Raw genomic sequence first — 26,794 nt, forward strand, 5'->3', positions numbered from 1 at the left:
TGCATGGACCTTCAAAATTGAGGAGGCCAGGTGATATGGTTTAACTTTTATGAAGCCTTGTGTCTGCATGTGTCATCTAAGAGGTCACACCTACTAATGTTAAAGAGACCATGGATTTCCCAGGTCCATTGCATAGCGACGCCACTGTTGGAAATGTAATCAGCAAGGCGTCAAGAAGGGCAGGGCCTGTGGAACAGGATCTGTCGCTACTATAGTTGTCAGGGAAGTGTCCCTTTCCCTATAGTTATAGATAAGGAGACAATTAGTTCTAGTTCTAGATCACAGTACCTAGCACTCTCTCAACACAGTGCTGGCACGCCCATCACTTGATTTTTATCATCATTGCTCGCCAAACTCTGCAAGGTTGTCGTCAACAAACTAGCTAAGGAAATTAGAGACCAACGACCACAAAAAGTGAAAACATTGCAGAAACGATTTACAGACTGAGACCCTTCCAGCATCAACGCGTCTAATGACCACGCCTATCAATCTTGTAAAATGTGATGTAGCTACCTACGACTTCTGTGACACTGTACCGTGTCAGCGGATGCAGCGACTTGTGACACGCGCGATCTGACGCGGTGACAGGAATTGCACTAGACCAAGAGACGGATGATGAGAAGACATCGTGCACAGTATACACTATACACTAACATGCCCAGGCGCTAGTCGACATTCTCCATTATCTCTAGATAACGCAACCCGTAAATGCGAGTAGCAAATCAGCTTGTACTCACTGTATAGTTAGGTAGGTAACTACACAGTCCATATTGTAATTAAAATGCTCACGGGGAACGCAACGTGCACGCGTCCTAATTACCTCAGTCTAGATGAGTATCCGTCAACATTGTTATCCGTCAACAACCTCATATCGCCTACGCAGCGCAGCAAACGTCGATCATACGGTGGTGCGAAAACACCCATTGATCCAACGACTGAGCTAAACGTGTCTACATGTCGTCATTGTTGGGAATTTTCTTGGTTTCAACTCACGATATAAAGCTCACAGCTAGGAGTCAGTGTGATCATTGCCGTTTTCAGGAATCGCAGCAAATTGTTCGTGTTTGATCATGAATGTGTGGTATTAATTCGCTCTCGGCTTTCTCCTGATATCTGGTCTAGGCTTCGTTGAGAACGTATTGGCGGGAAAGTAAACGAAACACTGTCAGCTGACATTACATACATCATTTTCATTGATGTGTTTCGTTGCTGCTATAGCTACGCGCAGTGCTTTAAAGGAGAACTCCCACGCTAATGCAAGTTAATGTTTAACTGCCATGCCACAAAAAGTAAGGAATTCTCGGTACGGTGTGCTATCCGTATGCTATCACCGTGCGATGAAAGCAAGGTATTCCATCATGGTGTACCATAGAAAGCATACTTGTACCATATACCATGAAGAGTATGGTACTCATGGTACACCATGCATGCATATGCTGTCCATGGTAATACCAAGAAAACCATATTATTGCCATGCTCAAAAGCATGGAAATCATGGTATTACCGTGAATTCCACGCTTTTACCGTAATTACGCTCTATTTGACAGGAGGCCACTTCGGCGTTCGTCTGGTGACAACAGCAGCTCATCGATTACGAAAAGAAGACGGCAAGTTAGCACTCGCCGCTGCTTGTGCTGCTGGAGGACACGTAAGTATCTAAGAGATTTCACAGAGAGTCACGACTTCATTTTGTATGATGACTTACTTGCAGGAATGTTGGTTGAATGTTATTGATGATGAACTTTAGAGTCTAACTTTTTGTGCACTTTATGTTTGATATTGTTTTTAAGTATGTTTGGTTTGTGCTATATTACGAATGTTTGTCTCACTGGTGGCCTCTGTCGATTGTAAATTCTGGTTGTAAACATATTCAAATCAGTGATTTACACAAACACATGCAGTCATATCATATACACACCATTCAAACAATCAATTGTATTTCATAAAAAAATGCAACAGAAACATTTACAACATTTCCTTTTGATAAATATAAATATCCAATATACCATAGTGATATCAACAATACTACTATCATTGATACTACTATCAATAATACAACAATACTACCATTGCCTCCTGTTGGCACTCGTCTACCTTCTTCTCTCTAGATAATGACAGCAAAGTTTGTCAAAGTCAAGCCACTCGTTCACGTTCACGTAAAATTTTACCTTTCTTCAATTCGTCTTCGACTTCTTTGCCAATTGGTGTGGGTATGCAATAACATGCCCTCAACAAGCCCTCTGCTGTTTTCACTTTTCCAACTTTCATCCTTTTTGCCTCAATGATAGCCAACAACTTGCCAGGGAAAGAAGGTATTACATGAGTTTCTTCTTTGATCTCATTGCCATTTAGTCCCAATTCCATTCCAATCTCGTACCACTGGTTACAGCCGTATTTAACAAGAGCACGTTTCACTGTATCAAAATCAAGCGAGTATCCTACACACAAACACATTACATTAATTGTACAACCACACATCAAATCAACATCATATAAGTAAGAGATATTTGTATACACAATTACTTCTTAGCTAAACAATGACACAAACGAGATCTCACACAACAAAACACAACAGCAAAACTACTCACTTGTCTGTGGCTCGTCTTGTTGCCTTGCATCACTTCCACTTGCACCATCTGTAACATCACATCAGCAATATAATAACAATCAATGATCACAAAATAATCACACTTACCAGAGACTTTCCCTGCGTCATTAAACCAGAGATCCAAGGTAGGAAACTGCTTTCGTGGCACACGCTCATTCTTCCGGTTTATCAAACTTCTTCGTTGTGGATATTCATCAATGCACACCAGACAATCGTCATCTACTAAATCAGCTACTTTGGCTTCAGTTGGTGGAGGCTTAACACAAACAGTAAATTTGATGCCATCCAATCCTCTTTTCTTGACTTCATTTAGCTGACGAATAAGAAACTGACGAGTAATGCTACATTGTTGCTTCAGCTTATTCATAGAAATTTCATCATCTGGAGAGTAAACAGTAGCATCATCTGGAGAGTAGACAGTAGCAATAATGTAACGCAGTTTATGATAAACCAGTTCCAGATCGAGCTCAAGATCATCATTCACATGGAAGACAGCACGACCTCTTTTCAGCATGGGACGATGGGCATATTCACTGGCACAACGAGACACCAGGCGAAAGTAGATCGGCTCGGGAGTTGCATCAAATCCTTCGGGACGAAAGATGAGAGATGGAGGACAGAAAGTGGAGATGGTCATCTGTTGCCATGCCAACTTGTCATCATATCTCTGTTCCAGCAAGCAAGGAACAAAGAATGACTGTCCAACCTTCAGAACAGCCTTCGGCATCTCTGGTGATGTGATCATAGGACAGATGATGTCGAATAAATGCAAAACTTGCAGAATGGACTCAAACTGACTTTCCTTGACACCTTTCTGCAGCAGCAGATAGTGAGCCAATGACCATGACATCATTCCTTCTTCCTTCAATTTCTTCAGATCTTTCCAGAGATCTGGTGGCAGGTTACTTTTCTCGAGAATGGTAACAAAGATAGTGAGGACATTGACCAGCCATTGTAGATCAGTAAAAACTTTTTCTTCTAACTCACTTACATTTGAATAGAATGCAATCGTGCTCAAACTTGACAAATATTTTAGTGCCGATCGACATTCTTCAACTGTTACAATATCACAGAATTTTCGAGCCAACTCGCACACTTCATCAATGTCGAGTATTTTGCCTTCGTTGCCTGCTAGTTGAGACACCCGGCCCAACAATTTATCCAGAACTGCCCAAGGCAAAGGAATAGCTTGTCGTTGACTCCACAGTGACCGTACCATTGCCACAAATATCTCCTTCACCTTCATCACCACCGGATCAGGATTCTTGGTGCCAGATCGTGTGTTGTCAACACGAAAAGTCAGTTTATTCGGATTTTCCTCTGCCAACACCATGTGATCACCAAACTCGTTCCTCTGCACCACATCTTGCAGTATTTCTTCTTGTTCCTCCAAAAATTTTGGATCCATGTTCTTTGTTTTGTCTTGTCGAGTGGACACTGCAAATGTGACTGGTGCTCGCTTGACATAGTCCTGACCGAGAAAAGGACCATCACTCATTGATGGATGAGCCATCTTGATGCAATTCATGTGGTAAGCCAACAGCTGACGTCTCGTCTTAGGACCAAACCGTTCCATTGCCAACTGTTCGCTTCCTTGTTCTGATCGGAACAAACATTGAGGTATGGGATCTGCAAGACTCTTTGTTCCATCCATCACTATCATGTAAGCGGTTGCACTGTAGTCACTGCTGTCTGCCATCAGTGCTGCATGCGTCATCAGAAACCGCTCTTGACCGCCGCGATCACACAATGTGATCAACATCATCATTTTACTTTTCCCTACTTCAGCCTTGTCACGATGCAGTAGATCTGCAAATGCTGCTTGTGCCTCAGTTAGTTCTGTGGAGAACAGAAAATCGCGTAGCGACTTCTTCAATACTGTGATGCTGCCTTCCCGTCCGGTTGTCTGTCTCTCTGTTGCTAAAGCTACAGTGTTGCTACTACTCGCCGGCTGTTGTTCGGCTGGTTGACTTGTCTGCTCGATGACAGAATCTGCCTCGTCGTCTTGTGTTACTTCTTCTCTACTGTCTGCTGCCCCTTCTCGACGGCACTTTTCAACATACTCATGATAGCCTCTGACCAAAACTTGATCAATGATCTGTTCTTTGTCTTCTGGTTTCAGTTCCTTCCAGTCCGTGTTCGAACCGCCTCCAATTCTCATCACTTTCACGTGTGCTCCTCTCGTGCTTTCCCTCTTATCAATAAATGGCTCGTCCAAATAAGAATCTCCAAGAGAAGACTTGCCGGCATCTTCTTCACCAAACATATCGATGTTTCCTCGTAGTATTGGTAACTCCCCCTTTTTCAAAGCATTTTCGTAATCAGATTTCACAGATGGACCCAGACGATCAATAGCACCTACGAAAAAAGTGAGGACAACAGTTAATTACAATAGTAAATGCACAACAGCCATAACATACAAACATGCATGTCAATTAGATTCTAATAAATAACAACTAGCCACCTAGTATCACTAAAATATGCAACTATACAGTTGAATGTGATTTGAAAAAATGCACAACAAACATTGAAATAGTATGCCAGCATTCCATAACTACCGGAAATTTCCGAAACAGTGCCCAGGACAGCAATACAGAAAATGGGATTTTTATGGAAGAATATCCACTCTCAATAATTATAAGCGTCCAGGCGGTTCGTAGGAAACTCTGGAAATTGGTAGACTGACTTGAGTACCACAGAGTAAGCAAGTGTGAGGCCCATCACGACATCTGATCATGTCTAGACATGTCCTAAGACACTGGTGAATAGATTGAGGCTAACCTGATTACGTAGAAAAGTGATTCAGCATGAAGTCGATCACAAAGCTGTAAGTCTAAATTTGCATCTGTCTTTCATGTCAATCAGCTGAGAGTCAGTATCTTCACTTATTAGATGCGTTTCTCGGTTTTAGTGGCACACAACGTCGTCCAGATACTCTTCTTGCACCCTCATGGCTTCGCCATATCTTGCACGGTTTCCTTGAACTTACTTACTTGAACATCCAGGTCACGTGACTTGGTGCAAACATGCCATATAAACGAGACTTAATTGTCTTTATTATAGCCTACCAAATATACACTTCGCATATTCTTGCTTTACAGCTACCTAACCTAAACTTTTAACAAAACTTTCTATATTTACTAAACTTGAAAAAATAATGTTTAACGAAGTCACACATAGTTGACTCCGCCTTGACAGCGCGTGCGATGAGTCATCGGCTGCAGGAGTGCACGGTAGGCAAGTCTTGTGTGTTTCCGCATGTCATGCGCAGACGTTAGTGGCGTGAGGTTTCTTCCCACGAGTCATTTGCAGTCAGTAGTGGCGCGAGGTTTCTTTCCCGGTCATGCGAAGTAGCATAGCACGTTTTGCAGTTTGCACGTGTGGACGTTCTTCCCATCCCTCCCACTCCCTTTCTTCTCTTGACTCTCCATAGACGGCTATGCCGTTCTACGTCAAATATCGGGGTGGGGAAAGAGTCCGGTCTGGGTAGCCCGGGACTCTCCAAGCACCAGCCTTTAGCACGCGTGAGGCTCCATGACCGGGCTCCGCCCCCTCGTGAGCGCCGACCTTCCTCTCAGGCAGGTCGACAGATACAGCAGTGAAAGTGCTCGAGAGGAACGGGGAGCAGAACTCGAGGTCAAGGTAAGTAGTCAATGACCTATTTTCAAGTGAGCGCGACATTCTGGAGTTCGAGGGCAATTGAGACAGTGCTCCTTCACGAGTGCAACCAGACTTTACGGCCCTCCTAAGCTTCTTGTCAGGTGCTTCTTTAGAGGTTCCTTTGTTAATCCACAGTGTAAGACCGCTGTCTAGTTGCCAAACCTGTATGTGCACTATAGTATGGTAAGGCATGTTACTAATACAGACTCGGAATATTGATCAACTTTGGCCGCCACACTACCATCTTGATTCTCATTAGCGGCCCCTACGCTGTGAATGAGAACAATTTCCAAAAATTGCCCAGTGGGCGGTCATTTGGGCTGGCCACTGTGTTGGAAATTCCAGGCATCGAGTTCTTCCAAGTGATGAGATGACGATTAACTCCTGATACTCACTCATAACTGCTTAACCATATCAAGCTTTACTCACTGACCGAAACAGCATCAACTCAAGTTATAACGTCACCATAGCTGAAAACTACAGTTTAGAATGAAATATTAGCAGGAATTTATTTCGGCAAATTGGTGAATTTTTCAGCGACTGCCAATATAAAATCCGCAATTAATTTGGCTACCAGGATATGTTGACGTGATAGTCCACGTGGACCAGGCATCATATCGAGTGGTACGTCACACCGATGTGTCCTTGCTTGCCATCTGTTTTGCCTACGAATGAGGCCATAAGACTATGGATGAAGCTCAACTGCCACGTTCACGCGAGTCCCGTTCATTGTACTAACACAAAGCAGTTCTTCGTCACTATGCAGTAGTCGGAGACAAGTAAGTTAGGGAAATGTTAGCCACAAACACAGCTGTCAATCACAAACTCCTCCATGACCACTTATCGTGAGATGTACATCAGTTATCAAACAACGATGTCGACTGCCAAAATAAAATCTGCCAATATGCTTTGTCCATCAATTTCTTATCAAACCGCCAATATATATTCCTGCCAATGTTTCATCTTATACGGTATTGTAAACAATGATCACATGCAGTATTGACTTTTGATACAAAGAAAAGCCCATACAACATTCAGATATTAATTTAGGTATCACATAAATAAATCAATAAAAACTAAACAAATTTCTGTTGGTCAGTTGAATGGCTCTGTTGTGAGTTGCAAATATGATGAAAATAAATACTGACAATCTACTGGAAGAATATTAGGTGAGATGAACTTGTGTGATAATGAAAATAATCACCTCTTCTAACATTAGTATGCTGTTACTTCAAGGGATAGTAAAAATCATTATACATGACAAAAGGTGTTTACATATACAGTATTGACTATTGTGTGACATCGTCATAATGCACACGATTGTCTCACTTACTGGAAAGTTGAACATCAATGTTTGCACTTTCTACAACATCTGGTGATGGATTTACAGCTGCAACAGCACTCTAACATCACACATAAACAAGTTATAGTTAATACACAAAATTTACACTACACAACAATCAGATCACACTTCCTCGATGAATTCCTTCAGATGGGAAACGATAGCAGAACGAGTTTCTTTGTAACTGACCCAATCTGACTTCAGCCTTTCTTCTCCTACTTGAATTGCAGTTTTGCCAGCCTGTCCAATAAAAGCACAGTGTTTGTTATTGGTGCAATAAACAGCAACACCTCATACATTACTAGTATGTATATATACATACATGTTCATTAAACAACATAAATTATTTACAAATTTAATGCTAAAACACAGTTACTGTAATCCAGCGTTCGTTATCTGTTGTTCATACAGTAACAAACAAACTAGTTGTATTACTAATCACACATTCACTAAATCAGTGCTCACCACTCTGTCACTCATCATTTCAAACCACCACATATCCATATCCTATGCAGTCATGTGACTGACCCATAAAAATAATTTAATTACTCTAAATGTACATCAACATTATGATCAGCACTTCAAACAAGATCATTATCAGTGTATGCTTTCAATAAATATTCTCCCATTTCCATTCAGTAACACCAGAAAATATCAACACCATCACCTAACCACTACAAATTGACAATAGAAAAATTCATCACAATACAAAGCATCTTCCTTCACTTCTCTACTTGACAATATTTCATACAACCAAGAAATTGTCCACAACGTCAATGTCATCTGTTTACAAGCTTCCCCGACAGCTTAGCAAACTGCCATCTCTTCTCTCAAAACACACACCTTCAAACAAGTGTACAGCAACTTAATCCTCCATTCACCCTCCACACACTAACACTAATTGATTTCTTTCTGTTTCCTCTTTCTCAGCACATTCTGGTTGCAAAAACAGACAAATGAACAATTTGCCTGCTAAATGATTGAAAGTAATGAAAACGATTTGATTGCAAATTTATTTATTATTTGATTTATCTGTTGGCTTTAAAATGCACTACACTGTGCAAATGCAAAACGTAATTCATTGAAATCATCGCAACTCAACAGTTCATGTTTGTTGCTTTAGCAGTTGAGATAAAATGTCACACGACATTCATATATTATCATCATAGTCTTCATTTCTTGTTCTCATCACTGACCCATAAACATTTAACCATACAATAACAGAGTTCAACACAGAGCCGGCCAAGCCAGCAAACTGCTGGCTGAAGAGCACAGGAAATTGAAAATGCGGCTGGAATTTGAGACAGTAGCGTTTGAGTCTGATATGATCCATCAATTCCAGTCAGATGGACGATATCTACAAATGTCAGCATAAGAAAGAATAACATGGCTCTTATTGCTCACAGTTTAACACCCCAAAGCTTCCATCTAACTCCTCCCACAAGAGTGGGTTAAGTGAAAACAAGCTTTCTCAAGCATTTACCAATTATTAATTATCAGTTAGCTACACATGGAAATCAGTCAGCGAGATGTCTCTCTACCTTCAGCTGTTTATTGGTTAATACTGTTCTTTAATCAGTCAGGTGGAACCTAATCTGGAATGTACACAAAAAACCACCAAGGCAATGAGCTCTAACACGATCTGTCTAGACGTGTTCCTAGGGCCTTGTACAAGTTATTCAGGATATCCTGATTGAGAAGTTGGACTACACTGAATACATTGGTAAAATGGACACACCACTGGACAATCAGTTGTTTTGCGAGCTGACCAAAAATTCATGGAAAGAACACTGAATACTAACTGCTCACATCTGCCATATCTCTTATTATCTTACACTAGAGCTCAAAGAACAACTTAAACATATTAGCACAAAATACTTCAAACCAAATACAACAAGTTTCTACATACATTGTTCTTAGCTGACACATCAACTCTCAATGATGTCAACAGCTTGACAATTGATAAATGGTCATTCTCAAGAAAACGCTCTGAACAGATCAGATGTAATGCTGTTGATCCATCCTAAACAATAAACAATTTACATTAGATACAAAAAACAGTCAAAACCAGAAATTTACAATGATACTAAAATGGCATGCAGTCATACTGCACCAACACACAGACTATTATCAAACAGCAGCAACTGCTTGCTGTCATATACAACAGACATGCAAACATATACAACAGACACATTGCATTAGAACCAATTAACATTTGAACAATAAACAAACTTCTGAATAAGTCAATTCAACAATATTGTTGTTGATACAAATAAAAGAAATGATAAATAAGTTGGTATTCAGAAAGTCAGTTTGATAGTTTAAACAACCCACTAGGATCAACACCAGATGAAAAATACTTTGTTTACTCCACAATTTTACAAATAAACAGAAATCCAGTGTGTGTGCATGAGTGGCTTGATCAGTCAGTTTATGTAAAAATGATTGTATCACCAATTGAGTTCTACATTCATTAATTAAAGTCTTATCAGTCAGGGTTCAAAAATCCTGTCACCAAGACACCATATGACGACCACTTCTAGGTGGTTGGTGACTAAACGAGCGGTGTGGTCAACAATTTGGCGACTAGAAATAATCGGTAGTTTTTAGTCTTTGTGGCAGCGGCTCTTGGATGCGAACCACATGCTCAGCAGATAGGTTTTGCGTTACAATATGTTACCACTTTCTAAGTTTCCATTTAGTGGCACACTGCAAAGTAGGCCGTCTAACTTAGCACCTTCGTACATATCACGTAACAATGTATCATCTAGCAATCTATTGTGAGTTGTTGCTATTCTTGCATTTAATTTAGGTCTATTAGATGCGTTTAATTTTTCAAACAATCGCAGTTACTCTTATTCTTCATACGCTGCACCAGCAAATCCAAGTCAACAGCTCTATAATCGATGAGACGCCATTGCGCAGCAGCTTCTCCCGAATGAAACACAAAATCTGCAGTCAATCGTAGTTGAAGTGGAAGGCAACTGCCTATTTAGATTCTTTTCTACGCTGTTCAAAGGAAACAAAGACTCTGACCATCTTGAATTAAGAAAAATAAAAACTATTACGTAGATCTTTTGCAAACGCCGGGCATCGGAAATGATAAAAACAACAGCTTTTTCCACAGCAAGCTGCATGAGTGTCTTTCTATCAGAAGAACTACCAAATACATTCAGGAGCTCGTACGTCTTCTAGTGCTGCTAAGAAAGTCTGTTCAGACAAAAGTATCCGCATGTACAGTTCTGCAATCTAGATGTTGAATGATGCTCGCGCTATTGTTGAAGTGCTAACAAAAGTTTATCACTTGTGTTCCAGAGATTAGCACAGCTAGCCATAGGACAGGTGGGGTTACATGCAGTAGCCGGATGTACTGTTCTCAACAACAATAGTGGCACTGAGTCAGAAGAGAAGAAACGCTCTTATCTACTCAAACAAAGAATGCTCGTGTCTTATTGGATGGGTTGCCACGATGTCGATGTGATGACAAACCACATTTTTGTTTGCTTGTAGCTATACAATTAGTTGAAAGTTAGGATAAAATATGAATACTCATAGTATTACATAGAAAGAATCACAAGCATAATACTGTAGATTGATGTGTTTACTTGCTATCTACAATGTTCATCCAATGTTACTGCAAATTCCTAGTTACGTCTTAATTTAATGTCAAACATGATAATCTGGGAAAAGGTCTCAACAGTGATATTAATGACTTGTTTACTTCTGGAATCTCTGAACTAGAAACGAGTGAAAGTTTGGCAACCAACCGTTCCTCTACATGGCCAAACTGGAGACCAGATTCAAACACATTACTCGAACCCTGCTTATCTATATTCATGTTCTGGAATCCTATCGCTTTGTTTCTGTCAGTTCTACACAACAGACTGCAGTTCACGTACATTTGAGTTCATCTACTCCAAACATCAGAGATGGGCATGGATCCATTGCAGCTGCTGTAGTACTGTGTCCGTACAAGTTTCAACTCTGTCAAGTCGGTCCGATGGTCTTTGGTCTGAACTTTGGTAACCTAAATTGGCTTGTCTGAAATCAGGATTAAACATGTCTTATAAGTGATGTCAAGATCAATGCAGTGTCTAATTGTATATTCCCGTAAAGTGGCAGGGAAATGAAAGGACGAGAAAAATAAGCAATCTGGGCACTGCTGCGCTAGTTCAGAAAAGGAGGTCCATTCTTCACTCAATTCCAACCACTCAAATCAAAACATCTGGTCTAACAATCAAGGATAATCAGTGATGAGAATGCTAATACAAACATATCAAAACAACGTTATTGCAACTGCACATGTAAGAGTTAATAATTAATGAGCTAAGTGAATGTATTTATAGCTTGTGAGATGGTAGGGTACAAGCTCTTCTAATCAGTGTTGTACATCAGGCAACTTGCTTCAGAGCTTGCTTGCAGTCAGATGTGCCCTCTTGGCAGCAAAGTGACATAAAAGTGATTCTTGGACTTCCTTCCCTCTTGAATGGACTATTTAGCAGAGCTAACTAGACGTTAATACGATGATGACTGTAGTATGAAGGAGAGTGTATGGGAGAGTATGACGTACATAGTGATGTGTTTGTTGGCGGGTTAGTGACCGATAGTTGACGCGAACAGTGCAGTAGTTGTCTATTTCTATTATGCCGCGAAAAAGCTGCACAGCGACTTCTCGCTCAGGTCGGTCGCTCCAAGAGTACTTGGCTTTATCAGGGGAAACGCTGGAGCTGGAATTGAACAGCCTTAACCTGGTACTTACTGGCACGAAAGATGAAAAAGCAGTGAGATTATGGAACCATTGGAACGAGACGCGAACAGATGTGGATGAAGGTACACAATCAACGTCCAAAACTGAGTTGCCGATAGCATCCGCTGGTTCCCACGAGCCAAATACCAAAGTTGGAAGAAAGAGAAAATGCGTGCAGAAGAAGTTAAAGCAGTCGGCAACATCACCTCTGTTTTCCGCGAAGCAGCAGCAGTTTCTCTCGGAACTGGTGACGAAGATGGTGCAGGCGGAAAAGTCGCAGGTAGATGTAGATGGGGTGCAGGTACAGACCCAGCGAGTTCCGGCAGAGCAAATTTCACGAAACCACCAGCAGACTTCTTCAAAGTCGAAATGCAGAAGGCTGGCACAAGGAGAAGCAAGTACGCCGGAGATCTCGGAAGATAAAGAGGACGTCGAACGGCCAACTCCTCGGCACACACAGACAGGTATGCATCGTGATCAGTCTCACACTCTGCATAGCGTCTATCCTGTTTCGGAAAAATGGGTGAGGCAGATCCTTCGAAGTCAGTTCGTTGACTTTGACGCGTTGTTGGCCGAATGCCCAAGTTCAATTCTATACGCAGCCAGTGCAATGGCCGACCAGTCCCAAGTCGCATTAGAGGTTGGCCCTGCAGGTCTGAGCGTAGCACAAAAACAGCAACCCCGCTTGGTGACGGACATTACTTCGTAGCTTACAGCATGGTCTCTGTTTACAAACACGCTGACAGTAGGTAATCCAAGTCGAGCGTCAGAGTTATTTGGTTACCAGTTACTAATTGCACAAGTAGCTAGTCGATTTACTACGGTGGCATGGCTACAATGTGACAGGGCGTTCCGTAAAGCAGCCTCTCGTGAGCCGGCTCGACGTTGAGACAAGGTAGACGTGTCATTATGGTCCATCTGTTTCACTAACCAGGCTAGAATGGTATGCTTCAAGTGTCGGGATTCCGAGCACGTAGCTTCCCAGTGCCCCAAGAAAAGACAGCAGTACTTTCAGTCAATGGACGACAGCAATTCCAATCAATCGGGAGAACTTACCAGCAAGGGAGCACGCGTTGTCGCTCTCGCAAATGCCAACGTGCGCAGCGTGTGCAGAGATTACAACAGTGGAACGTGCAACAATGTCGAAGAAGCATGCAAGTTTGCCCACACGTGTAGCTGCTGTGGCGGACAACACGCGGCCCTTGCGTGTGAGTCAAAAAGACAGTAAATGCGACGGGGGCACCTCAGTAATTAAGGACAGTAATTTTAGAATTAATGTCAGAGAGTTTCGTTTTCTGTTGCGATCTCACCCCAATGCACGGTGGGTTGACTGGTTATTAGAGAACTTAGAGCAAAGGTTCAGAATAGCTTGTAAGGACGACACACTACATTACTCAGCACGTAACCTTCAGTCGGCACTTCAGCATCCAGACGTGGTCTCGGCAGCATTGGCACCAGAGTGTGATAAAGGTTTTCTCTCCGGGACACACGACCATCCCCCACTAGCTAATTTCGTTTCGTCTGGCTTGGGTGTGGTGCTCAAGAAGAACGGGTCTTGATGACTTATCTGTCATCTGTCGGCACCCATGTGCAAAAGTGTGAACGATGCAATCGACAAATCCGGTGTTGCCATGAAATACCCATAAGTGGACACGACCATTGCTATGATTGAGACGTTTCTATCATCCCCGTACATGATCAAAATTGACTTCAAGAACGTGTTTTGTCATTGTCATGTCCATCCAGATGATTGGCATCTGTTGGGTTACGCGTGGCGGGGCAGCTATTACTAACCACAGGAGGTTGCCGTTTGGTTTGCAGTCGTCCTCGTGGTTGTTTAACCAAATGGCAGACGCAGTAGAGTGGATTCTGCGTGTCAAGTTCGGTATCCGACACGTCATTCATTACCTGGATGATTTTCTGATATTAGCTTCCACAAGTAAGAAAGGCCAAAAAATCTTAGACACCACCCTGGCAACGCTCCAGCGTCTGGGTATAGAGTGGGCACCCGAGAAGGTGCAAGGACCGGCAAAAATTTTGACTTTTTTAGGTATAGAGATTGACTCATACAGTAAGGTACTACGCCTTCCACAGTCCAAATGGGAAGATCTCGAAGCTGAGCTGCAGCAGTGGTACTTACGTAAGAAGTGCACAAAACGCCAGTTACTTTTACTGATCGGCAAGCTCTCGTTTGCTGGGAAGCTCCTACCGGCAGGGCAAATATTTATTAGAAGATTAATCGATTTAGCAACAACTGCGAAAACACTTAGTCATCGAGTAAACTTGTCACAGGACACTCGCGCAAACATCGAGTGGTGGCAACGCGTACTTCCGTCGTGGCCAGGGAAGTCGTACTTCCTTACTACTTTGTGGCAGCTGTCTCCAGAAATGCAGCTGTTTATTGACGCGGCAAGGTCACATGGTTTTGGGGCCTGCTGGAGCAGACAGTGGCTGTGCAGGCGCTGGCTGGAGCAACACCAGCAGAAGTCGTTTTCGATCGCGTGGAAAGAGCTGTACGCTATTGTTATCGCAGCAGCTATCTGAGGGTCTAAATGGACCGAAAAACGTTTGCTTTTCCACTGTGACAACCATGAGGTAGTTGATATTTGACGGAAAAAGACCACTAAAGACAAACACATCATGCAGCTCGTACGTTCGCTGTACTTTATAGCAGCTAGAGGAAACTTTACTGTCTCAGTCTCGCATATTCACGGCGTGAATAATACATTGGCTGATGCATTGTCTCGCAAACAGGTGGAGAAGTTCAAGGACCTAGCTCCACTGGCAGATCCAGAACTAACACCGCTACCACCCAATTGGCAATCGCTCTGGACCACAACGTTTGGCAGTTTCAACATGCAGCAATAGCCCCGTCAACGCAGGCGGATTACGCTACGGTATGAGACAATTTAACAACTTTTGCCAACGGCTGGGGATATCTCCCATGCCGGCTTCAGAGACCACACTTTCAAGATTCGCAGCATTCAGCGCAAGAGCAGTTGGAGCGCAGACTATCAGGGTGTATTTATCGGCAGTGCGTCACTTTCACATCCAGGAAGGGTACGTCGACCCGCTCCAAACGACACCTCGTTTGCAGTTTGTTCTCCGCGACATACAGAGATCACAAAATACTTCCCACAAGAGACCACTTCGACACCCGATCACGTTGCCAGTTCTTAGGACTTTGAAGACATCCCTGCACCTATGGCCTCAGCTGTGCCGGAGAGATAAGCTAATGTATTGGGAAGCATTCACAACAGCTTTCTTCGGTTTCATGCGGGTCTCACAATTTACAGCAGCAAGTGACACGTCCTTCAACGAGCGGACACTATGCAGAAAAGACATTCAGTTTAAGGAGAACATGGTAGTGCTCCACTTACAAATGTTCAAGTCAGACCCTTTTCATCACGGCTGCAATGTAGTACTGGCTCCCACAGGGGGTCCCGTGTGCCCTGTACGTGCTCTCAAACGATATTTGGCAGTCCTGTGGATGGACGTTGGCTTACTGCTCTTCTGCTTCCAGTCAGAAGCATTTCTGTTGAGAGACAGACTTTCTTTTCAACTGCGATCTTTACTGGATAACGTGGGTATGGATTCGAGCTCATACACCTCCCACAGTTTTCGAATTGGAGCAGCTTCTAGTGCAGCGGCAGCTGGATTACCAGAGCATTTGATCCAAAGGATGGGCCGTTGGACCTCTGAGTGCTTCAAGACATATGTGAGATCGAATATTCAAGTGTTGCGGTCTGCAGTGTGTCGCATGAGTGAGCGAAAATAGTAGATAGAAATAAATCGGCAGTTGTTTTGTGTTGCATTTGGTTCATGTCTCTATCTTGCGTGGTGCCGCGACGGACCAACGCATGCTGACACTTGCTTGGGAGGGTGTTGAGGGGCAGCCCCACTGAGGCCGCAGAGCAAGCAGCATGCCGTCAGGGTACGGGCGTACCCTTGACAACCAGTGGTATTTCTGGGAACGAGGCTATTGTTAGGTCTGGTGGCAGCTGCCAGGCGGCAGCGAGTCCTTTCTGCTGTCAGGCGACAGTGGCAGGCTGCGGTCCTGCGTGCCCAGCGTTGGGTGGTGCTAAGCATAGATCAGCCTCAATAACCGGAAGCTGTCCCCCCCCCCCCAATTAAGCCCACTGGTGCCTTGCAACACGTCGAGAAGGAGAATTAATTGCAAATTAAGGCAACGTCTTTGCATATATTTCAGTGATTTCAGTCTTTGTCGCTTCAGACAAGTGGCCAAAGTCAAGAGATTGCCGACAAGAAATGCATAATATGAAATGCAGGAGACCGTCAGTTTCCACAATAGCACGACCGATAATGAAGCTTCAAGTGCAGTTTCTGTTCAGCTGTGTTTGTCGCATCTTGGTTTAGAATTGCTGCATCAAATTCTGCACTTGTATAAAGACAGAGACTTTCTAAGTGTAAGCAGACTGCTTGTCGTAGAATACATGTGTTTGATCAAAGAACACGTGTTTGCAATCGCCAAGCATTACATGAACTGCATGCTTCTCAAATCATTGTAAGTAGATAGTTAGAGATAATGACTGTGAGACTCGGCTAGGGTAATAACAAAGCAAGTCTTCACGCCTAATTCCAAACTCTAATAAAATAGCAAAGACCCAATAACCACTCTCTCTCTCTCAGCCTTCTCACGTGCTCTCCTGCCACATCACGTGCAAAAAAGCACTGCACACCATGGAGAACCAAATCTACAGTGCAATCATGTTACACACACACACTTCCTACCATCACAGGCCCTTGCCAATCCTCACAAGTACAAACAACAGTTCGAATGTCATCACAAAATATGTTACATACAAACAAACTTACATTAGTTGTTGCTGCTTTGTTGCACTTTGATTCAATGAGACGTTGTACTACAGGTAAACGACCATCACGACATGCCTCAAGAAATGGTGTGTAGCCATTCTAAACAATTTGAAACAATAACTACAAGTCAGTAAAAGTAATGTTAACAGTAAAACCTTATCACAATCTTCAATGTTGAGACCAATACTCAACAGATAATCAATAACATCAACATTACCAGCAACGTGTAGAGCTGTCTTTCCATGCTGTAGTTGACACACAATGTTAGAAGAACATTTATCAGTACAATACTAACTGCACTGCATCAAACACACATATACAACAGACACAATTCAGGGATAGAAAAATACATCATCAATCAATAGTCTTGGGTAGCCAAACCCTCTCCCATCAGGTCAAAGTTCCAGGCAAGAAAGGGTCTGGTGAAGTGTCGGTGTATTGCTGTTTTACAGATAATGTGTGATTTAAATACCAAATTTGGTTTGTTAGACGTTCACTAAAGACCATATCAGTATGCACACATCATGTTGTTTTCGATAACGTCAGTTGCAGGATCTTACAAATATATCTGCCACTCTAGACTGTCTGTGGTCACTTTGGACACCAAAAAGCATCCAGTACTGTACATACATATCCAGGAGTACATACATATCCAGTCAAGTCACTGCTATGTCACCTCCTTTCCCCTCATGACTCTCCACTGTCACACCAGACATAACAGTCCCTAAACTGTTTTGCAGAATAAGAATCTACGCATTGATTCACAGATCTGCAAAGCACTCTTCGTTTCTTGTGACTTATGATCTCCACACACTTGACAATCAAGGCTGGACATACTGCAGAATGTGTCTACACTGTCTGTGGTCACTTTGGACACCAAAAAGCAGCCAGTACTGTACATACATATCCAAGAGTACATACATATCCAGTCAAGTCACTGCTATGTGAACCGCTTACCCCTGATGACTCTCCACTGTCACACCAGACATAGCAGTACTAAACTGTTTTGTTGAATAAGAATCTACGCATTGATTCAAACATCTGCAAAGCACTCTTCTTATCTTGTGACTTATAATCTCCAAACACTTGACAATCAAGCTGGACATACTGCAGAATGTGTCTATACTGTATAAGCATGCAATAGCAACCTTTCTGGAGTGCAGCTAGTACAGATTTAGGACAACGTCTGACACACAGTGTGGACAGCTTCTTTGTATAAAATGAAATCAGGCCACATAGGTGTTGCTTACATATTTAAAAACAACTTAAGAGGCATCAATGTGTGGTTAACAGTGTCACTTCCATTGACAAGGGACTGTGCTTTGTAATGGATGTTTTGCTTTCATTATCTATCATGCCAAACATTTCACCGGGACACCATCACAACTTTCATGCTTGGATATGCAAATGTGGACGTTGCATGCACAGTTTTATGAATGAAAACTAAAGTCTACCACAAAAGTTTAACTAAAAGCGCAAGACTAATCATTGAACATTGTTTCTCCATGTGATGTTTCAATCATGAGCATCAAACTGGATGCACGTAATTCATTTTATCTATACACAATGTCCTTCCAGTTGACACGCCTTTTCTTCAAATTATTTTTACTCAACTCCATCAACACAGTGACAATTACCCCAACCTCAAAACTACACCAATTCCCATACACCACAAAACAGTCTATGTTAATCAACACAGTGTCGCTAATGTAACACTCATTTTCATCATTTCTCAATTGGCAAAATCAAATCACAAATACTGTCACATACAAATACACTCACATTGCTTTTTACTTGTCTATCACAACCAGCAGCCACCAATCTCTTCATAATATACACATGACCACCAGCACTTGCATAGTGTAGAGCTGTCCATCCATACTACCCATATAACAGACATAAGATGATGATGTTGTTAGCAGTGAATACAATACTAATACATTTACATCTAGAAACACTGACTATAAAATATAACACATCCAATTCACCATTTCTTCTCACTAAACCCAATTCCACACACTACATCATAACCTCATTACACCACCAAACGTTTAACAATTCATATCATTTGGACTCCATTGACGTGTCTGCTTCTCTCGAAGCATTTAAGTCTTGCAAACACTCAATTTCACCTCAAGCCTACATCTGAGGTGACAACCTGCTACATGTCGCTTACTTTTAGCAATAGCACATACAATATCTATTTTAGTAAATAAATATACACACAAAACACAATAACTAGAAGTATTTATGTTAAAACCTTTCTCTACTTTCCACTCTCCTTCATTCATTTTCATGCCCACACTTGAATAAATATATACGAGTAGGAATGAAATAGTGCAAGGTAAGATAACAATGCCAATCTAGCATGTTTCTTCTCTGTTCTGTGTCTATATCTTACAACACAATGTTGGTCCAACTTGCCAGCTGTGACAACCTATTCATTGATTATTCATTGTAAGCACACCAGAGATGCCATTAACATTACTCATTAAATCAATCATTGAAACACAACAAACTGCACTCAAATTTCTAACCAATTTATCAACTCAACACAAATCTGACAATCACAATAAACTAACAAGTTGCACATAGTCACACACACTTCACATATTACACTGCACTCTCACCGCTAGCTCTTGATAATTCACATTGGCTTCTTTTCTTATAAGTAAATCAAACAGCTGGATTGATCCCACACCACACGCTACTTGAAGAGCAGATGGATAACCACCCAATCCAGTACCATACCATCCCTACAAAATATGGAGTCCTCTAAAGTAAAGTCAGTTGTAAACCGTCCATAACATGGGAGTGTGTGTGGACGTGACCATATAGCGAGCGTCATTTGTGTCGGCTAAGCAAGCGCGTATGAGATAGAGGAAACGATTCATTCAATAATCTGGTCGGTACAAAGTCAGACGGTAAAAGCAACGTCACCTCGACTCTTACGTTGACAAGCATAACATACACACGACGTCTTCACTACAAACATGCTCGCGGCTCGATCACAAATTTTGCGATCTAGGATGACGAATGCGCCGCGCTCTCTATTTCCCATCACTCACTCAAATTCTTACCCCATATGTTGCTACAACATTGACGTCAGCGCTCTTCGCGATTGCTTCGTAGGCCTTTATTACGTCCTTTTGCACAACAGCATCGAAAAGAGCATCGTCAATCGCACTTGAACTTTGGCTTTCCGCCATCTAGACTGTTAACTCAAAACGCAAGTGTAGACAAATGAATTGAGTGCTAAATTTAGTAACTGTGACATTATGTTGCGTGACTTGCAACGTTAAAGTTGATATCAACTAATTATATTCTTAGATGCATTTTATACCGTAATTTATACGATATATTAAACCTCAATTTATCGTTTGAGGTCTAATTGTTGCAATTATAGCTGCTGGTGCCTACTACTGCAAAGGACACAACTTTCGTCGATTGCACTGTACATGATATGATGTCTCTGTTGCAATGACATACCAAGTCAATTAGTTCTGTCGATTGTGTAAGTATGTTTTTACAAACATGTCTGTTTGCCTGTCTGTCCAACCACCACCCGTCTGTCTGTCTGTCTGTCTGTCTGTCTGTCTGTTTGTCAATTTGTCTGTACGTATGTTTGTCTGTCCATTTATTTACTGTTGCTGTTGCTGCACTGCCATATGCGGTTGCTCTCCATGTGAATATTGTCTGCTTATCTTTCATCATAAGAAGACATGACTCTGATGACTAACTCATTCACACATAATAACCAATCTGCACGACAAATTCTAAAACATACAAATAAATGAGATCGACTTGTCTATAAAAACAATAAAAATCAGTTACGAGTGACTGCAAACAAGCCACAGTGTTTGCACTAATCTGTAAAATTTCCTATTCTATAACAACAAATACATTGGCAATTAACATTCTTTACTACTGGTTGATATCAATAACCCTACATGGAAAACCTAGGCATCACACTTGTCAGTCAAACAATCAGCTACCTCCTTCATCATGTCCAATATAGATTTGAATTTCTGTTCCAGCTGACCCTCCACGGCCGACTGAACAAAACTGTGCAAGTCAGAGGGAAGTGAAGAGTCATCAACAGAGTCTGGATTTCCAACCAGTTCAGACCCTACAAATGCAAATTAATGTTCAATAGCAACAAAATCTCTAACTTTTTCACATCCCCTCAGTGCACACACAAATGGCACAGAGGTATACACAATATCATTACTCTCTGCCTTTGCTGTGCACATGAGGAGTTGTAAAGTAAGACAGCAAAACCATTACACAAAACTGCTGCAAGGAACCTTGCACAAACAAGCCACACAAACATATAACTCACCCACCTGCATTGCGTAGCAACATTCGTCCAAGTTCGTGGTTGGCTTTACTACCTGAAAGTATCGTCGCAAATTGTACTCCGTCAACCCACGGACGTTTTACAATAAACTTCAGTAAAGTTTTCCTCTTTTTGTTAATATCTTCGGTGTCATTAACCTTCTCCATCTCATTAAAGGATATTATCTTTCGTTCATATAAATGATCGACGACATCATCTGCGTCCAATTTTGCTACCAGTCTACGCCAGTGTTTCCTAATAAGATCCTCTGCCAGCTTCTGTCTCCCACATCCTAAAATGACCATAACTGAGCAACAGATAAGAAATATACAAATGTAAGCAAATAAACAGAGACAAATACGCAACAAAAAGAGAACAGCAAAATCTAATAAATACAGTAAGAAAATCAATGTCACTGGAATTGCCTCTATATTGCTTCCACTTGTATTGAAGTATTTTGGTCAATGTAAAGAAAGACAATTTTTCAAAAATTGTCTAAGTTATCAATGGATAAAGAAGGCAAATAGTATGACCATGCAAGACTTTGAAATATTTTGAAGACAATGTTTATCTGTCATCTTATAGCACTGAAATGCAAGAGTTCACTCAGTAAACTTGCACATAGAAGAGCCTTATATACTATAGGCTATATACAAATAGATTGTTTCTCATTAGCTTTAGTTTACTGATTGGTGACCTGTTTGTGGTCATGAACTCTCGTCTCATAGTTACCTTGCTAACATTGTATTATAGATGTGTGTTTGAAACAAATGCCATTTGACAAACAGATAAGCAGACAGACAGACAGACAGACAGACAGACAGACAGACAGACAGACAGACAGACAGACAGACAAAAAGAACGTAAGAATTAACATATAGACAGTGAAGACAGACCAGACATGATTCAGGAATAGGTGCCAACGTCAAACTCAATTTCTCTCTAGCACACCCATTTAGTAGCGACACAGTGGTAAGAGCATCGAGAGAGGACAGATTTGCAGCTGCAAAAAAGAGGAGAAAAAAATAAATAAATGTTCAAATCAACAGCATCCAAGGTCATGCAAAGCTACCTTCATTCCATTGATTTTTGAACATTTTGACTGTTGGGGAGAAAAGGCAGACAATTATTTGAACCAGCTGGCCAAGAGATCGAGAGATGCAGAAAGTGGATCAAGTGAAGCAAAGTTTAGAGGACAATGGAGAAAGAGACTATCAATATGCCTTCACAAGTCCAATTGCAATGTAATATTGAGAAAAATAGAAGACTTGCAGAGAGAAATGAAGAATTGGACGACAATGAAAGAGACATTCAGAACATCATTCATTAGAGTTTTAGTAGTATTCGATCTGTACATCTCAGTAGATGGACATTTAGCTTAGCAGTTCTACCTATAGTGTTCTTGTAAAATTTTGCTTTTTGTGTTCAATAGTGAAAGAATAGACAGACAGACAGATAGACAGACACACAGACAGACAAACAGGCACAGACAACAGACACGTAGATTAGCTATTGCTTTGGTGCCATAGTTCATTTATGAAAAATAAATGTATTGACAGACAGACAGACAGACAGACAGACAGACAGACAGACAGACAGACACCAAGCACCAACACCAACCCTGTTTGGCACCTTACATACCTGACTGTGTCTCACTAGTTAGAGATATCAATCGTTGTTGCAAAATTTTCTGAGGAAGCACACTAGCAGACCACTTTGCTTGTTCATTTTTGTGCGTTAGTTCTCCAAAAGATTGAAATTCTGTCCGACTTTCACTACAATATTGACTCCGTGGGTCAGCATCTTGTTCACCCTCTACCTCTGTAACTTGATGAGGAAATGGAGTCGACGCCTGCTCCTCGTTCACTGTGACCACATCTTCTAAGTCCAAGCGCTTCAGTTGTTGACCAACAATTGCCGTGGAATCACCATGACTGAATTTGTTCACGTCTTCCATTGTATTACCTTCTTGCTCACCCTCACTGCTATAGTCTGAGTCTTCAGTGTCTACTGATGCATTAGAATCCTCGGTATAAAACCGTTGGATATGATCTACCAGCCTCTCTTTGTTTGGTTGTCTAACTCCTAGGGTAACTTCCTGCTTATCTGCCACTTCATGAAATATCTTGAGAGCTTCATTATAGTCAGTGATTTCCTTATCAGCCAACATGACAATCAAATCTCCATAAAAGAGACCAGATGCAGCTGAACTCTTGATGACAGGCAACGCTTGCTTTGTTATTGGATCCTAAAAATCGACCTAAATTGACATCACATACAGAATATCCAATGTTCAACTCACTTTTATTCTCATTAGTGTCAATCCAAATTCTCCATTCGTCTTGTATATGAGACACTGTTCTAGCTGATGAGGCCACAATTTCTTATTACTTGGTAACATCTTAACGTTTTGCATCTTATCATCAGGTGAACGACGCTTCCAGACTGTCAGTTTCACTTGATTTTGTTCATCACATAACTTCTTATTTATGGTAGAGAGATCAATGTGAGTGAGATCGATGTAGTTGTTGTCAATAGAGATCACTCTGTCTCCATACAACAGTGGATATCCAGTGGGAGGGTTGGTTACCAAAACATAATCAGCTCCATCTGGAGTCTGGAAAGAACAAAGAATCTCATATTGAATCACATGGAAGTAAACAAAATCGTTGAATTTAATAAATGGTCAAACTACAAGTAACTGGCTGAGTAACACTGCCGAGACAAAACCAGTCCTCTCATGTGTGAAGTCAATAAGCTATCTGTCTACCTGTCTGTCCACCTGTGTCTGTATGTCTGCCTGTCTCTATTGTTGCCCTCAAGACAAGCAATCACAAACTATACAGCAAACAACAGCAAATAGACCACATGACAAGCACAGACATTTACCAACATTTACTAACAACTCACTCTATAACAATAACACATCAACCAATTAAACTACCATGCAAGTTCGATAGCATCACAAGAGAAAGAGAAAAGTGTCATGTGTAAGCATAACGTCTGTTAAGATTTAGTCAAGATAATTACCTTCCATGATTCAAGTCCAAGGTCAACAAGAGGAGTGGTCACATTCAGTGAAATCCTCGTTCTACTCCAATAAGCATCGACAGTCTCTGCAGTCGGAAGAGCAAGCTCGTGTTGCTTTTGTTGTGCACGTCTACGTATCGAATCAAAGTAAAACAACAACGTCGTTGGCGACTTTCTTCTTCGAACTTGATAGCGAAGATATACAGAGTTCGTTTGACATCGTTTGGCAATAGATTTGAGAGCATCCAAAGACAGTCCCACAAACGATTCGCCGTCTACCTGTACAATAAGATCTCCGGATTGGTCTTTGCTGTTGGGCTGATGGTCAGTCACAAGAACCGTTGAAAAACTGCCAGTTGAATCAACAAGCTACACAACATATATTAACTTAATTATATCAAAATGTCACAATGGACAACCCACACCTGCACAAGTCGAACGGCTAAACAAGAGTTGGAACATTTGGTGATGACGTCCTCTTCCCATTCCCACATATTAGAGCTAGCAGGCAAACTACGACCATCTAGACCAACAACCAACAAATACTAACAAAATAGTCAATTAAATTAAAAACAAATTTTCGATAGTAACATGACTACCAAACAAAGTTGCAATAAAATGTTTTGAGTGAAGAATTATTGGATTTTCAAGCGATACGAACCTAAGTGAGTTCGTAAATGATCGCAAATGTGATTGCCTACTCTGTGCAATACACTCTATCTAAGACTCATGTACAATGAATCCAACACTCACGGCATTGACAATGGATGTACATCGAGTGTAAACATTGCTGACATATGATGCAATCATACAACATTTAAACTTCATGGTAACGCGTGGTTACCATGTCACCTTATGCTCAATGTGTGTTACACTCGTTTCCATGTGCTCACATTTGTTTCCATGGAAACTTGTGAGCTTAGGCTCACAAATCACGTGTAAGCTACATCTAGACTACAGAGTGTATGCGATACATGCGCCCTGGTAATGCAGTGAATAATGTAACAAATGTGTGTGTAAAGCTACCAAAACTATAAGACTAGGTTAACGAATGCAACCACAACCAAACAGATTTTCAATAGACTTAGTATACGATACTAGTCTCCATCAGTTACTTGCCACAAACATCTAGTTTGCTAATACTATAACTAAAAGGCAATTAGCAATATATTAATTAATTTACAAAAACTGCATTGTGATAAAGTTGTAACTACAATGTAGGACACTCCTAGCGCACTTGTCTTTAGAAGCACACCTTTTAACGCACGTTAGACTGTACAATTAATGCAATTATACCGCATAATTACTCGCCTTTAACGCGCGTTAATTACTGCATTTGTTGCTGCATCATCACACCAACAATATATTACAGTTAATCCCCATTAGCGCACAAACATCTGCAAACCCAAAAAACTACAAAACCCGACCTTTCTTCACAACACCATAGAACAACTTGGCCAGCCTTCTGACGTCATCGTCCGACTTCCCGCAATCCATCGGCCTCATCGTCCCGAAGAGCGGCGACTTCTCCCGCAGTTCGCGCCACGACATCTCCCTCACGATCGGCAGCACCTTGCCGCCTCGTCCCGGGCGAAAAACGTAAGAATCGAAGAGAACGTTCAATTGCTCATTCGCGAATTTCTCAGAAAAAAACGCAAAACTAAAAACGACGATGTAGTAGTCGCAGTTGGCGATCGCCTGCTCGACTTTGACTCTGTAGGCGTCGAAGAATGTGAGGCCGATGTCGTGGACGCGAAATCCGAGGTCTGAGAGGTTGAGTGTGAGTTGGTGAGCGAATGTTTCGTCGGCGGTCGAGTAGCAGACGAAGACGGAGGTCGGATCGCTCTGTGTGGTGACGTCGGGTGAGTTCTGGATGGAAGACATCGTAGTGCAGCCTCACATTCCCTTTTGATGATCACTACTGAGCCAAAAGGGGATAACCCTTTACATCGGGGATAACATCGGGGATAACCCTATACATCCGGGATAACTCTTCACATCCGGGATAACAGGGTGTAGCTACAGTTTGATATCCCGGATAATATTAACTCAAAACTATATATTAGAAGCAATTTTAGATGCTATGTTATATGCGAGTTCTCGAGTAAACTACATGGCGCAAGTTTTGACATTCCCTTCTGGTGATGGAGATAGTAGAGTGAACAGAAGTTCGTTGTGACAGTCTGATATCCCGGATGTTATCAAGCGTCAATTTTAGAAGCAATTTTATAT

The 26,794-nt window shown here is 41.6% G+C and overlaps 2 protein-coding genes and 1 long non-coding RNA gene across 4 annotated transcripts; 1 reads left to right on the forward strand and 2 right to left on the reverse strand.

The window, feature by feature from the left end:
* The first annotated feature begins 973 nt into the window (after nt 1-973).
* LOC134183794 (uncharacterized) lies at nt 974-1,852 on the forward strand. Of its 2 annotated transcripts, none has more exons than XR_009970580.1 (3): nt 974-1,150; nt 1,219-1,648; nt 1,712-1,852. It is a non-coding gene; the product is annotated as an uncharacterized LOC134183794 (long non-coding RNA). The 2 variants fall into 2 exon arrangements; XR_009970581.1 differs by lacking the exon at nt 1,712-1,852 and having other exon boundaries at nt 1,219-1,289; nt 1,548-1,606.
* Nucleotides 1,853-1,921: 69 nt separating this feature from the next.
* On the reverse strand, nt 1,922-18,182 carry LOC134182933 (uncharacterized). Its single transcript, XM_062650375.1, has 11 exons — nt 18,151-18,182; nt 17,489-17,492; nt 17,349-17,438; nt 17,194-17,292; nt 9,520-9,633; nt 7,740-7,850; nt 7,602-7,671; nt 2,696-4,966; nt 2,589-2,636; nt 2,169-2,438; nt 1,922-2,104 (listed from the first exon to the last, which is right to left on the reverse strand). The coding sequence occupies exons 1-11, from the start codon at nt 18,180-18,182 to the stop codon at nt 2,091-2,093; spliced, it is 3,123 nt and encodes a 1,040-aa protein (XP_062506359.1). The 3' UTR covers nt 1,922-2,090.
* A 2,747-nt stretch (nt 18,183-20,929) lies between these two features.
* On the reverse strand, nt 20,930-26,523 carry LOC134183176 (uncharacterized). The gene is made up of 7 exons (XM_062650656.1): nt 25,990-26,523; nt 24,988-25,085; nt 24,563-24,931; nt 23,835-24,149; nt 23,174-23,780; nt 21,540-21,824; nt 20,930-21,322 (listed from the first exon to the last, which is right to left on the reverse strand). Exons 1-7 carry the CDS (start codon nt 26,444-26,446, stop codon nt 21,153-21,155), a joined length of 2,301 nt encoding a protein of 766 aa, XP_062506640.1. The 5' UTR covers nt 26,447-26,523; the 3' UTR covers nt 20,930-21,152.
* Between the last annotated feature and the right edge of the window lie 271 nt (nt 26,524-26,794).

This window comes from Corticium candelabrum, chromosome 8 (assembly GCF_963422355.1).
Source record: "Corticium candelabrum chromosome 8, ooCorCand1.1, whole genome shotgun sequence".
NCBI classification, from domain to species: Eukaryota; Metazoa; Porifera; class Homoscleromorpha; order Homosclerophorida; family Plakinidae; genus Corticium; species Corticium candelabrum.